This window comes from Triplophysa rosa, linkage group LG22 (assembly GCF_024868665.1).
Source record: "Triplophysa rosa linkage group LG22, Trosa_1v2, whole genome shotgun sequence".
Lineage (NCBI taxonomy): Eukaryota > Metazoa > Chordata > Actinopteri > Cypriniformes > Nemacheilidae > Triplophysa > Triplophysa rosa.
In genome coordinates this window covers 17,214,328-17,229,172 of record NC_079911.1, presented here as the reverse complement: position 1 = coordinate 17,229,172, position 14,845 = coordinate 17,214,328, and the positions used below count along the sequence as shown (strand labels likewise).

The 14,845-nt window shown below is 40.6% G+C and overlaps 1 protein-coding gene across 16 annotated transcripts in view; it reads right to left on the bottom strand.

The window, feature by feature from the left end:
• Positions 1-14,845, bottom strand: part of gramd1ba (GRAM domain containing 1Ba) — a 50,135-nt gene that overhangs the window by 3,249 nt on the left and 32,041 nt on the right. For 8 of the 16 annotated variants that reach the window (XM_057320649.1, XM_057320640.1, XM_057320656.1 and 5 more), the window contains 18 exons: positions 13,369-13,585; positions 12,515-12,535; positions 11,041-11,061; positions 6,740-6,824; positions 6,315-6,418; positions 6,131-6,226; positions 5,977-6,057; positions 5,780-5,895; positions 5,356-5,539; positions 4,961-5,159; positions 4,746-4,892; positions 4,120-4,238; positions 2,259-2,401; positions 2,069-2,172; positions 1,735-1,929; positions 923-1,013; positions 261-368; positions 67-187 (listed from right to left, as the gene is read on the bottom strand). In XM_057320649.1, the coding sequence (XP_057176632.1) occupies positions 67-187; positions 261-368; positions 923-1,013; positions 1,735-1,929; positions 2,069-2,172; positions 2,259-2,401; positions 4,120-4,238; positions 4,746-4,892; positions 4,961-5,159; positions 5,356-5,539; positions 5,780-5,895; positions 5,977-6,057; positions 6,131-6,226; positions 6,315-6,418; positions 6,740-6,824; positions 11,041-11,061; positions 12,515-12,535; positions 13,369-13,585 (2,152 nt within the window). The remainder of the gene's footprint in view (positions 1-66; positions 188-260; positions 369-922; positions 1,014-1,734; positions 1,930-2,068; positions 2,173-2,258; positions 2,402-4,119; positions 4,239-4,745; positions 4,893-4,960; positions 5,160-5,355; positions 5,540-5,779; positions 5,896-5,976; positions 6,058-6,130; positions 6,227-6,314; positions 6,419-6,739; positions 6,825-11,040; positions 11,062-12,514; positions 12,536-13,368; positions 13,586-14,845) is intronic. The other 8 variants (XM_057320646.1, XM_057320653.1, XM_057320648.1 and 5 more) reach the window with 6 other exon arrangements.

Here is a 14,845-nt window from a genome sequence, read left to right as displayed (position 1 = left end):
ACACAAATAAGACTTTGAAAATTTGTCGTGTTTTATTACCCAATATCATCAATGTGATAATCTCACCTCGTCTAACAACAGCACTGACGATTTTATGATTTCTCTCCATTTCTCCAGCTCGTTCTCATGGTAACGCTGCTGAGATTCCAGAAGCTGGGCCCATTCGATCTGCGTCTGTGGAAGTTTGCTGTAACACAGACGTTCCTCATAACCAACATTCTGAGAGAACAAGTGGTTTTAAGACTGATATTTTAAGATACCTTTCCTGAGACCTGAGATTGTGCCAGGAGGTCAGCGTTTGAGCGGTGTACTCCAGCATCCAGAGTTTATAAAACAGCATGATGTTTAAAAAGACCAGCAGCACCAGACTGACAAACAGCAGAAGACAAACACACGTCAGTTAAATCACATCAGACACAAATAACAATCTACAGTGATACAGAAGAAAACACTGTATACCTTACACAAATTCTGCAGGATGCAATGAAAACAACAGAGAGAAAAGACATGAACAACAGAGACAGTGTGACCGACTGTATGAGATCAAATAATTCACCCCAAAACCAAAATTCTTTCATCATTTACTCTTTCCAAACCTGTATGACAGGTTGCGCAGAACACAAAATAAGCTTTCCAAGAATGTTTCCAACTTTGGCCTCCGTGGACTTCTATTGTATGGACACAAAACCACTGAGACATTTCACAAAATACCTTCCTTTGTGCTCCAAAAATAGGTTTTGAACAACTTGAAGGTGAAAACATGATGACAGCATTTTTGTTTTTGGGTGAACTATCCCTGGTCATAGATTTGATTCACGTGGACTGACATACAGATCAAACATAAAGCACTTAAGGTCAAAAGTAAGTTTGTGACAGACGACGGAGATTAAACTTCTGACCCGTGATCAGTTTGAATACTCACACAGAGCTGACGATGAGCAGGAGTTTGGAGACGCTGTAAAGAGCCAGACCTTCAGATCCCTGAACCGGCATGTGTCTGGTTTGCGTGGATCCTGCCAGAACACAATTTATAAACATTTCTGTTGATCATAGCAATGTTTCTTAGAAAAGGGATAGTCTTTCTTCCATGGAAAAGACATTAAATGCAAGTTTGTTTTTCTTTTATGAACATCTGCTATTGTGTTCCACAGAAGAAAGACACGAGGGTGAATAAACGGCACCAGAATTGACATTTTCAGATCAACTATCCCTTTAATATCAAACTATCCTAATCTTTCAGAGGGCCCGCTGCCTGATGTCACACCTGCCCAGTGTTGGGTAAGTTACTCTCAAAAAGTAATTAATTACTAGTTACTAATTACATATTCAATAGTGTAATTAGATTACTGTACAAATTACTCTCTCCAAAAAGTATTTAAGTACTTCCTATAATTATTTAATCCTATATCAACCTTGATTAATTAAGTGATTCAAGGCATGAAACGGCTCTTTCAAATAAATAATATTAAACAACATAAAGTACTCTTATTAACTGACCAAAGTATTACAAATGTGAGAATTATACATTAAAGCACAGATTTTAAAGTTAGACTCTGAATTTTGATGTCAATTCCACTATTACACACACATATACAGTAGTTTAATTACATCAAAAGTAACTGTAATTAAATTACAGAAAAAATAAGAGTAATCCCTTACTTTACCTTTTCAAGAGAAAAGTAATTAAATGACAGTAACTAATTACTTAGTAACTAGTTACACCCAACACTGCACCTGCCACGTGTTTGATGCGATGGACGACGCTCTTCTCATCCTCAGGTGTGGTGACGGGGCTGAGCGCCTGGTCCAGGTGCTGCTGTCTCAGGGGTCTCTTCCGACGCCTCGCCGTGGCCGTGCGTAACGCTTTCGATTTGGGAGACTGTGCGTGATGTTCAGAGAGTAGCAGCGGTACTTTACTCAACTCCAGCTCTGCACACGTACAATGTAGACAGAGAAAGACACATACATCACATTCATTGTTTCACGTAGTCTATTATTGGCGTTTGGATTATTATTTGACCTTTCTGTTAAAAGATTGTGTTCCTTCCCATTCAAAGTCCACACTCACCTAAATACCTGAAATATTCGTCCAGACCACTCCAGAAGTTTCTCTCAATGAAACCCTTGACCAGCCCCCATGGGTGCTTCCTGAAGCGCAGTTCAGCCGACACCCTGCGCACGACCCACGTTTCAATCCTTATGCTCTAAACTTTATAATGTTCACATTTTATTTATAAGATTATTCAAAGTGAGTTTACCTCAAACGGCACTTGTTCTTGGCGACCCTGGTGAGCATGTACCGGTTGAGTGTGTAAAAGTAGTCGTGATACGGGACGTCGTGTGTGATCACCTCAGCGTCGATGATGTAGCACTCGCTCACCTGACTGGCCCTGTGCAGAGTCTAGAGAGAACAACAAATACAGCACAGTTGCATTGTCACAAATGTGTTTGTGTCCTCTGGTGAGACCGCGTGTACAGTACAGTAGTGTACAGGGGGTGTAGATTAGGGTGAAAGAAGCATGTACAGTACAGTGTACAGAAGGGTGAAGACAGGATGTGTAGTAGTATGTAATGTACATTGTACAATAGGGTGCACTGTCGAGTGTAGGGTGTACTGTATGGTGTATGTACAATATGTACAGTAGGGTGTTTATAGGCTACATACACTCACCTAAAGGATTATTAGGAACACCATACTAATACGGTGTTTGACCCCCTTTCGCCTTCAGAACTGCCTTAATTCTACGTGGCATTGATTCAACAAGGTGCTGAAAGCATTCTTTAGAAATGTTGGCCCATATTGATAGGATAGCATCTTGCAGTTGATGGAGATTTGTGGGATGCACATCCAGGGCACGAAGCTCCCGTTCCACCACATCCCAAAGATGTTCTATCGGGTTGAGATCTGGTGACTGTGGGGGCCATTCTAGTACAGTGAACTCATTGTCATGTTCAAGAAACCAATTTGAAATGATTCGAGCTTTGTGACATGGTGCATTATCCTGCTGGAAGTAGCCATTAGAGGATGGGTACATGGTGGTCATAAAGGGATGGACATGGTCAGAAACAATGCTCAGGTAGGCCGTGGCATTTAAACGATGCCCAATTGGCACTAAGGGGCCTAAAGTGTGCCAAGAAAACATCCCCCACACCATTACACCACCACCACCAGCCTGCACAGTGGTAACAAGGCATGATGGATCCATGTTCTCATTCTGTTTACGCCAAATTCTGACTCTACCATTTGAATGTCTCAACAGAAATCGAGACTCATCAGACCAGGCAACATTTTTCCAGTCTTCAACTGTCCAATTTTGGTGAGCTCGTGCAAATTGTAGCCTCTTTTTCCTATTTGTAGTGGAGATGAGTGGTACCCGGTGGGGTCTTCTGCTGTTGTAGCCCATCTGCCTCAAGGTTGTGCGTGTTGTGGCTTCACAAATGCTTTGCTGCATACCTCGGTTGTAACGAGTGGTTATTTCAGTCAAAGTTGCTCTTCTATCAGCTTGAATCAGTCGGCCCATTCTCCTCTGACCTCTAGCATCAACAAGGCATTTTCGCCCACAGGACTGCCGCATACTGGATGTTTTTCCCTTTTCACACCATTCTTTGTAAACCCTAGAAATGGTTGTGCGTGAAAATCCCAGTAACTGAGCAGATTGTGAAATACTCAGACCGGCCCGTCTGGCACCAACAACCATGCCACGCTCAAAATTGCTTAAATCACCTTTCTTTCCCATTCTGACATTCAGTTTGGAGTTCAGGAGATTGTCTTGACCAGGACCACACCCCTAAATGCATTGAAGCAACTGCCATGTGATTGGTTGATTAGATAATTGCATTAATGAGAAATTGAACAGGTGTTCCTAATAATCCTTTAGGTGAGTGTATATATACATTATATATACATTATAAGTATATACATTATAGGCTACAGTATGCACTGTAGGGTCTACATATGTACAGTAGTGTGTGCAGTATGATATACAGATTGTGTACAGTAGGGTGTGCAGTATGTACAGTAGGTTGTCCAGGTGGTGTACATTATAGAGTACAGTATGTACAGTAGGGTCTACAGTAGTGCATACAGTATGTACAGTAGGGTGACCTGTAGGGGCTCACCTGTGTCTCTGTGACTGTGGCTGTCTTTGGGGCCAGTGGGTTGGAGAGAGAGATGGTATACATGATCTCTCTGGTCTGATTGCCAGCTTCCTCTTTCATCCAGGGGTGATAGACCACACCTGTAGAGAAATCACCATGTTAAAATGAAGGACGTACTTACGTCGGCCTAATTGAACCACGCCCGGGTGCGTTTGACACCTAAAGCCTGGTTCGATGAACTAGTGCGAGTTAATCGCAATCGGTTCACCTGGTTGGAAGAGGTTGGAAGAGGTGGGCTCGCGCGCAGTTTGGTTTGGAAAGGGGGCAGTATGAGGGCAAACTGAACTGAAAACATGACGTAAACTATGCGACTGTTTATATTCCTCCCTGAGATTCAGCGGTCACCCTAAAAAATATCTAAATCACGCAGCGCTATTACGTGCAGGCGTGTGTCACAGTGGCCAAAACTACTCCAGATATTAGGTTTGTCAAACATAATGCAACGCTGTGTGTAACGATCGGCTTTATGGTAATAAAGTATGCGAAGGGGATTTAAAAGCATATTAAGGCGTTTACTCTCATATTGCTATCTTATGACAATAATATCAAATAGCAGCCTCGGCCATTCAAGCCCTACAGGTGCTCACCTGAGAAGCGTCTCTGCTCCAGGAAGTCCCTCATGAATTGGGATTCTGTGAAGAGGATGTCATAGAGTTTGTCCACGCTGAACTTATACACTTCATTAATGTACAGCTTCCCATTCAAATCCTCCTGGAAGGCCTGCACTTCACCTGCTGAGAACACACACGTATAAGACCACGGCTGTAGTTTTCTTCTGTAGGTAATGTTTTGTTCGACATACCCTCGTCATGTGTTTCGGAAGAGTCGCTGAGCTCGGTGGGCAGGTCCTCGTTGTCATTGAAGTCAAGGGAGGGGGCGGGGGAAGGGGCGGAGACAGGGGCAGGAACACTTGTTTCTGACAGCTTGTTGTCAGGTAAAGGCAGGGGCAGGAGGTCTTCTGGGGCACAGCCAGTATACTCCTCCACCGGGGGCACATCAAACTACACAGATAAATACAAATATTGTATATATAAGTGTAACAAATAATTATTAGTGCTACACAGTGCTCACAGTCTGGCTGGCTAACAAAAAGAGATTTTTTCTTAAAGGTACAGTAAGAAATACGCCTGGAAATGGTTCACAATTACATTTCTGCTAAAACATTATATACGTTTTCTAAAGTGACCTGATGCTTACATTGACCGGTGCTTCTGTGCTGTCCGTGGAATTCAGGCTGTTATTGGGGAAAACTTTCCTGTGGAGCTGCGGGCTGATGTCCATTTTGGCATCCGGGGGGCAGTTTTTGGGGCAGTTGTCATTGGCCTCGTTGTCTTCGGGGGGAATCTCCTCACAGTACCTGCACCAGGGAGATGGGCAACAGCTGCAGGTCAAGATTACCAGCTCGGGCACCAGGACAGACCCTCTACCACACATTGCAATGAGAAACCTACGGCGATGACTGAATACCGGGTGTGATACGTTACCCAGAAACCCTCCTATTCCAGATACCCATAAATGACTGAATACCCGGCTCTTTAATCATAAAGCTGTGAAAGATGGTGGATGATGAATTGTGGACCTAGATGAAATAATGCTTATTTTATTACGGGGCGAGACTCACCCCATGGTGTTGAAGTCATCATCAGGAGGCACATAATCCTCATCGTCACTGGTTAGACCGAGTTCATTCCCGTAACACTGATGGACAAAATGCCACAGCTCTTTGGGACATAATGGCTACATTGGGGACAGAGAGAGACACCGAGTTAAAAGTTAGCAAGAGAAATCATAGCAACACCAGAAACAGTCATGTCTAACCTTGTCCAAGAGAGCGTTCTGCCAGAGTCTGAACATCATCATGTATGTCCGATCTCTTGCCCCAAATGAGGTAAAAAAGTGCTGTAAAAACCATGGTTTTCAGATCACAGAGTTCATTCCACTCATGTTTTAACTGGTTGTGTATCTAGAGTACCTTCTCACTGTCTGTGCAAAGCTGGATGGCATTGGGTATGAGTCTAGCCGTCTTTTCTTTCGTCATGGAGCAGACGTCTTTCAACCTTATGGTCAGCTACACAACGAGAAACAAAGAGAGTAGTTTTCAGCACTAAAAAAGTGCTTTTTCTCCAGATGTTATAGATAGTAATATGTTAACTCACCAGCGTTTCCCAGCGGAAGATGTTGCTATAGAAACAGATCCAGTTCTCGGAGAGGTAGAGGCGACCCTGGAGGAGAATATCTCTCTGCAGGGCACAGGAGTAGTCTGTCATGGGACAAGAGGTCAGAGGTCACGCGTTAGGATTTATTCTCTACTTTCATGATGAGCCTAAATTGCATTTTGTTTAAGACTGCATGCTAAATATAGACTTCAAGTGTTTTCAGGTCAAATACAGTATATATTTACCCAGGCCTCTCTTTCACATACAATGAAAGTGCATGGTAACTGGGGCCGTTAAGAAATGAAGCATTATAAAAGTATTTAATAGTATTTAAACCCGTCTTTTCCAACATGAGCATAAAGGTCTCCGGTGACGTGAACAGATGACGACAGAACTTTGACTATCATTGAGATTCCTCCTCTTACCCACGATGAGACGCTCCGTATCAGGCAGCTGCTTAAAGAGCTTCCTGAAGTCTTCATTCCGCTGCTTATATGTGGGGCTCAAAACCTGACCGAAAAAAAGAGAGAAAATGAAATCTACACACAACCTCACACAAACACAGGCGAAATATAAAGAATGCATCAGAAGTGCAACTTTACATCCAACTTTATATACTGGAGAAGAACTCTAAAGAAGTAAAAAGACTGTGATGTTGGTATTTATCTTTCTAATTTCAAATATAAAAAATGTACTCATTTGAAAAGCTAAACACACTGTTCCAAACGTATGACAATAAAAATGCTTTTCCTTTTGTTATTGGGTCCTTTAAATACAAACATAAAACTCACCCAAATTCACGCACATAAGGCCATACATCTGTTTATGATTGTGTGCTTTCTAAAACCAAACCCTAGTCAGACCCCCTCAAAGCATCCGGCATACACAGGTGGTCTCCAGACCTCCAAAAAGCCAAACATTCATCCCTGAACAATCCTGAAGGTCTATCATAATCAATAAAACCCACACAAGTTGCGCAATAGACTTAATGAAAGTACCGCCCCCTTTCTCATCTGCTCTCTGATTGGTTGCTTACAGCAGGAACTCTATCAGAATCCCAGTCCCAGTCGGTCCAATGATACCGGTCCCCATCATGCTGATGAACCGTCTCCCAGTCTGACAACCAATCAGATTCCATGTCAAAGCTGAGGATTTCCATCGCTGCCAGTCATGAAGCTTTTACGGAGATGTTTGCTCTGATCTGATTCTTTATAGCACGTGCGTTGCGCTCCACTGGGCCAAACTCCGAAGTGACCAGGAGTAACCTCTGCATCCCCCGAGGAGTCTTTGTCACTTAAAGAACGCAGCCTGAGCTCCCAAACGCTTTACATGTACATAAACAACAACCAAGCAACATCATTTCCTCAAGCTTCTCACATTGATAAGAGGCAGATGTCTGTTATCACGGTGGTGACATTGGAAAACATTTTCCTCAGGAAATGAGTCAAACACGAACAAGACCAACAGGACAGCGACTGGTCCGCTTTAAAAGGATAGACAAAGCATACGTTTGTCCTTATGTCCAGCAAGAGAAAACACGTCAGTTTTTTCTAGATATATCCAGAAAGAGACAACGGTTTTTAAAATCCAAAAAATTGAAAAGTTTAGGACTCCTAAAAAGAAGATGCACCGGTGGAAAAAAGCAGCTTCTTCATGTTTTCTCGTAATATATTTTTTTAATATCTCATCAAAGAAAATTAATTTATCGTTTGTACATAAAAGATATTCCAAGGTGAATTTCATCAGACATCCTGAGATCAGACAGCCATTGACTACAGCAGTCCTCGCTGAGACTTTCTACAAAACAATTCTGCAGAGAGGGGTGGGAGGAGTTTAAGAGATTATTTGCGTGTAAGGGGAGGGGCTTTGGGCGCCAATAGGATGCCCAGGAGAGGAGAGGGGAGGGGAAGTGTCAAATGTAGTGGGCTTTTGACTTCAAGCACAACATTTTTCTCACATGACAGAGCTGTAAGATTTATATCCGTCTCTTAAGGCTGTCATAACATTCCTCTCACAGATATAGAGTAACTTCTCTCCAAAACAAGTTTCCAATGTATTCTCTTCTCACCCTACGGTACAATTTAACGTTGTCAGCTGCACATACCCTGAGGGGCAGATGCTTTCAAAACATACTAGACACAAAGGCTTTCATTATATTGCGAAACTGGAAAAGCAGCAAGAGCAGTTTTTTTGTTTTATGAGATTGCCGAAAGAGATGAAAAACAGCTGGAGGTGAAAAAGAAATGAAATAAATAATGGATGGAGGGAATCACAGAGACCTCTCTTGTGCTCTGGAGCCGTGTTGAGATGTTGGTGTTGAAGCTCGGCCAAGGACAACGCCTCAGCCTTCCTATTCTCCCTCGTTCTCGCACTCTCACGGGGTGAACGAACTCCAGTAAACTTCCTGCACTGGAGGAGGGGAACGGAGAGGGAATGCTAAACAGTGAGTTATGGCTCTCCCTCGCCCTCTCTCTCTCTCTCTCCAACCTCACCCCCATCGCCTCTCCAGAAAAAAACAACTTGTGCTTTAGCACAGTTCAACTTTGTTCAACAAATAAAAGATTGAGCTCTTTCTCTTGCGGATTTGTGGAAAACATCAGAGGTCATTGAACCTAGAGGGTATAAATATGCCCTGAAAAGCACAAATAAACACGGTACTGTCCGGTTTGGTTCAGCTACTAAATCAGACATTAAGAGACTACAACGAACACTCAGGACTGCTGAGAGGATTATTGGTGCCCCCTGCCCAACCTCCAAGATCTGTACACCTCCAGAAAGAGAAAAAGGGCTAAAAAAAATCATTTTGGACCCCACTCACCCAGCTCACTCCCTCTTCCAACTGTTGCCATCTGGCCGGCGCTACAGAGCACTGACCACCCGGAACAGCCAGACACAAGAACAGTTTTTTCCTGCAGGCTATACTAAGCCTGAACAGTTAAAAGCTCTTACTACCCACAGTCCATCACATTGCACACTGCACATAGCATCTGGAAACTGTACATTGTAAGAAACAATAGGTTAAACCTGTAAATAACACATCTGTACACTTAAAAATCATATGTTGTTTTTTTGTCTATATATTTTCACTTTTTGTATATAGTGCATTATTGTTTTTATTTAATTTGCACTATGTTTGCACCATGTGTACACTTTCTTCTGCACTGAGCTCCTGTCGCCAAGTCAAATTCCTTGCGTGTGTGTAAACATACTTGGTAATAAAGCTCCTTCTGATTCTGATGTAGCAACATAAAATGATAAAAGCGCATAACAAAACTGCTAAAAATGTAATTAAACAACATAAAGACAAATAATAACAAAATTATAATAACTGCTCGTGTAGAACATTGACCAGCTGACAGCTTGAGGTCATTCCCCACCCAAGAAGAACAATGAATAAAAACATAAATCCTATTCTCCTCAACATAAACTGTGATCTGCTGTTTCCCACACAGCTGGTTTTCCATCAGAGCACAAACAATCATGAATCCATAAAGACCATATTGGGACATGTCCAAAAGACTGGAAAAGGTCAGGAACTTCGAAGTACAGTCAATTTTGCATTTCAAGTATCAAAGTGTACACAGGATCCATAGAAGTGAATAATCAATAAGATGCCATTAATATCTCAGTTATTCCTCTCAGGCAACAATGTGAATAAAAAATGCTCAGATTATGGTTCTAAAAAAGCAATCATATTAATCTCACAGGTCCCCCTCCAGAGTTTTAAAAAAGGTCTTTAACTGTGCTCAGATTTACCAAAATACCAAAGTTAGCAATCAATTGAGCTTTTAAAATAAGCTCCAAAAACTCTCATCAGATTTTTCTAAAACCAGATTATTAGTTTTATGCAATCCACAAGAATCTTATAGCTATAGGTGCTAATTACTGCATGTCAACAACTGCCCTGTTTTTGCGTATTCTAAGGAAGTTTAGAAAATTCTGTTTAGAGTTGCTGGTGGTAATGCTGGTTTGACCTGATCTGAGAAAGAGAGATGGTTTATTTCTGAAGAACAAAACATACGTTGTTATGACTGCAGTGCATACCGTATCTCTCAGGTGTAATTAAGAATCCCAGAGGACCAGAAAAAAATCGATGCTTTCCCATGGGAAAAGAAACGCTGTGAAATGTCGGGTCAAACGTGAAGCTGTCCAGGAGAACAGTAGAGGGCGCCACCCTGAGAGATTCACACGACATTGCAGTGAGAAATGAAGTTTCTCATCATTCTACAATGGTTAACATCATGTGGATGACTAATCTCACACTGACAATATCAGGAGATCAAAAGAGATTCTTAAACTGAAATAACGCTCTTCACACAAGACCAGAATCTTTAATCTGATTCAGAATATCAGAAAATAGCATTCTAGCCACAGAGCCACAACACTACATTTAAAGGGATAATTCACCCAGATCATGAATATTTCTTTCGTTTACTCACCCCCGTGTCATTCCAAACCTGTATGACTTTCTTTCTTTAGCACAAAATATATTTTTAAGAATGCTGGTAGCCAAACAACAGTGACCCCCATTGACTTTCATTGCATAAACACAAAACCACTAAGACATTTCTCGAGACATCTTCTTTCATGTTCCACAGAAGAAAGAGTCATATACAAGTTTAAACCACATGATGGTGAGCAAATGATGACAGAATTTAGATTTCTTTGGTGATCTATCCTTTTAACATGATCAAGAAGGACAAATGAAGAGTTAAAACAGACTTACGTTATACCAGCTTTGACTTTTCTGGACGTGGGAGGAATCCAATTTTCATGTGGATACAGAAAAAAAGACATTGCAACAAAGTGAGATTTAAAATTTCAGTCCGAGTACTTCAAATGTGTCACACAGATCCCACAAACCACAGGGTGTCATTTTAAATCTGCACTTATACCTGTGTGTTGTATAGCAAAATGTTGATCTGTCTGTCAAAAATGTGTAAGGTTCTTGACCAGCACAGGTATAAGTGCAATTCATTTGGGTATATTAAAAACAAGGGATTATGGGAAAGCTCTGCTTGTGTGTGGGATATTTAGCACAGACCAACATAACTTTTGTGCATGGACAATAACTCATATGACCCATACACAAAGCTACCACAAGAGGGCAGTCTTCGCACAAAATCAAACTTCAATTCTTTGTTTCTTTGGAATTACAGATACACAGCTTTGCAATGATACCATAGATTAGATCAGCGAGCACGCTTATCCTAGTGATCTTAATACGGTATTATGGTATAAAATCATATATGAAGATAAACATACATAAAAAGACCTAAACCAGTATCATAGAGAATTGGACAGTCTTATAACACACTGGCTTTAAAACTACAGTGGACGAATGGCATCGGAGGAGGGCACAAGCAGATATTAATATCTTACTTTAATCAGGTTTAGTCTGTTATACTAGAGAGAAAATTTATCAAGAGTGTCAAGTGAATGACGCAAATAAATAAACACATTATTTGGCTGTTAACCAAGACAGCAAATGGAGAGACTCGATCATTCGGAAGAAAACGTATAGCAACATACTAGAGGTGTTAAACAGAAATGAGTGGTTATGATGCACCCAAGTTTTTTGGTATTTTGTCAAATTTAGTGAAAACAGTACACACGTAAAGTATCATTTTTTCTCAACAAGTACCAGAATTCTACAGTGGAGACTGCACAGATCGAGATACTGTAAATGATGTCACAGATTAATGAGGTCACTCATAAATTCAGTTATAGTGTAATGAGGTCACAGATAAATGAGGTCAGCACTAAATCAGTATCTTGGTGACTTAACTAACAGCAATGATGCTATGATGTCAGCTTTTCATGACAAAATTAAATGGACATGGAAGGAAAATTGAGCTTTTGCATATAGAAAAGTAAAGTGAGGAAAGCACTGACAAAATACTGCAGCTGCTGTTATAGTTAATAGCTGTGGTATTTTATTAGGTGTAAAAACATAGTTGTCATTTTCTTTAATATCTTTACAAACTAAAACCATCATCATTATGGTATTTTGGTAAAAACTACAGTTACAACAGTATATTTTGTAAATAACTTGAGTGTAGGAACTTTCGTTAGGCACTGACACTATTTAGTCATTTCCTTTTTACTTAGCTAAACAGGTTAGTGCATGCAGGTGAAGCAGAGCATTGTGGGATATGTACAGGGAGGGCGCAGACAGAGCAGATAAGAGTGATGCTTACTTTAGACAGTCTCTTGAGTGACTAGCATGCATGAGGCAGATATCAGAAACAAACAAACAAAAATCAAGTTGAATTTCACGCAGAGACAAAGGCAAATTTCTCCACGTACTGACGTACAAAAGACGTTCTGCGTTAACAAAAAGTTTTATTGTTTTTCATGAGATGCTGATGAATATGGAATGGCAACAAATACTGACTCATAACATACAAGCTACACTAAAATGTCTTTGTGTTTTAAACTATCAAAATGACTTTTTGTGAATCTGTTAAATGTACCACAGAACCCCAGTATCCTGAAAAATATACACTATAAAATTTAAACATAAAATATTTCAGTTGAAGCTGCAATATGTAACTTTTGCCTCTTTATCGCCATCTTTGTTGGAAACACAAAATTGCAGGTCCTCATTTTTTTTTGTTGAATACAAATAAGGGCAAGCTGACATTTCCCCTGAAACTGTATCTGACAACTCATCTTGCGAATCATAATTTTAAGCTTGCTCAATTACTTTTTGGATGTTTTATCAAAAAAAGTTACAGAGTACAGACTGCAACTTTCTGCAAGCAAAATGATTGAATATGAAATAGGAGAAATATTGCCTATTTTATATTAAAATTGATTCCCAGAAATCTTCTCCTCCATCAAAAGGATTGTTTTCATGTAAAAGCCTGTTAGCTACTATATACGTGGGTGCAACTCAACTGAAATGTCGAATTTAGATTCGGAATTGAGTTACTCTGAGAAAAATAGTTTAAAAGTTATGAGAAATGTGATCTCACGGCAGCAATAAACATGCAGCTTAAAAAAGCTGAGAAATGTGAAGTGCACACACAGAGGCGTTACACGCGTGTACCTTTGAGTTCTTGCCCGTGGGACGGGTGGTGTGAAGCAACTGGCTGTAGGTGCGCTGGACAGCTTGTTCAGGGGTGGACGGGGACTTGTCTGAGGAATGATCGGAGCTTTTTTCTACCATGTTCTCTCCCTCCGGACTCTGGTGCGTTGGGGAGCGCGAGCGTTTACGCAGGTCGGGTGAACAGGCCGGCGTGCTGCGGTTCGAGTTACTTGCAGTGCTGAGGGGAATCACAAGGAAAAGGAATAATTATTATTTACAATTGAAGAGTTCCGGCTGACATTTTTCTTTAAAATGATCATTTCTACCAGGCTCAGATGTTTATATTAAAAGTTATTTTACTTTAATGGCAAAGAGGACATATTAAAATGGCCATTGCCACTGCCAAACATATAAGCCTAAAAAAACCGCTGATTTTAGAAGAAATTTTCAAATTGCAATTACAGGTTTTTGCATCTGAACTCTTCAATTATTATTATTAAATGACACAAATGACAATCTATATTTCAAATAAGAAGCATTTAGGGCACTGGCTTCAAACCTCTTGAGCCGTGGTGCTAATACAGGAGACAAAGTTCAGATATAGACTAGTATTCTGAATCTTAGAATTTCAGTTTCATCTGTCTACTTTTTATACAGTAACACATGGCAAATGGCCAAAGTAAAATACAACAAAAATAAAATGGTTTGAAATACTAGGTTTTAAAATACCAGTCATTAAATTTCAGGGTTTTTCCTGGCTCAAAATGAGGCGGAGGTGGTGCCATCCTGATCTTGTACACACACGCAGGCCTACCGTACCTTTAAGTGGCTTAACCAAAGTGACTTTGAGTTTGACATATTAAAAGTTCTAATAAAATTAGATAAAAAAGACAATTATTAAGTTATTATATTCAACCAAACAGAAATGTTTTTTTAATCAAATAAAGCTTTTTTATCATTTCAACTAACTTTTCAGCCCACAATAGCCAACTGACTTAACCAGTCTTTCTAAATAAGCAAAGCTCATTCACATCTTGCATTCTCTGTGGTTCACTTTAAATGATTCAAGGATCTCTTATATTCGCTAGTGACTAAAAAGTTCAATAGTTTAAATGAATCGGTTCAAATGAGTCATTCGTGTGCGAGTCGTTCTGAACGCAATGTGCGTTCATACTGGCGAACTCGCTGTGTACAGTATACGCTGATTCAACGATCCAACTGCACAGCAAGACATTACAATGATGTACGTCATGTTAATTTAAGAAATTTCAAGAAATTAAACGTACTTGGATACAAAACAAACAGCCATGAAACACGGGCTGGCTCTTGTTCTGCAACTCTTTTTAGCGCCTCAGTGTGCTGATAACGAAACAGCGCCTCCACTGTGGTGTAATGTCGCAACTGCAGTTACAAATGACAGTCTGTTAAATGCATGCAGCATTTCTTGTGAAGACTCGCAACATAATTTTGGCGAGAGCCTGAGGCGGCACGACATTTG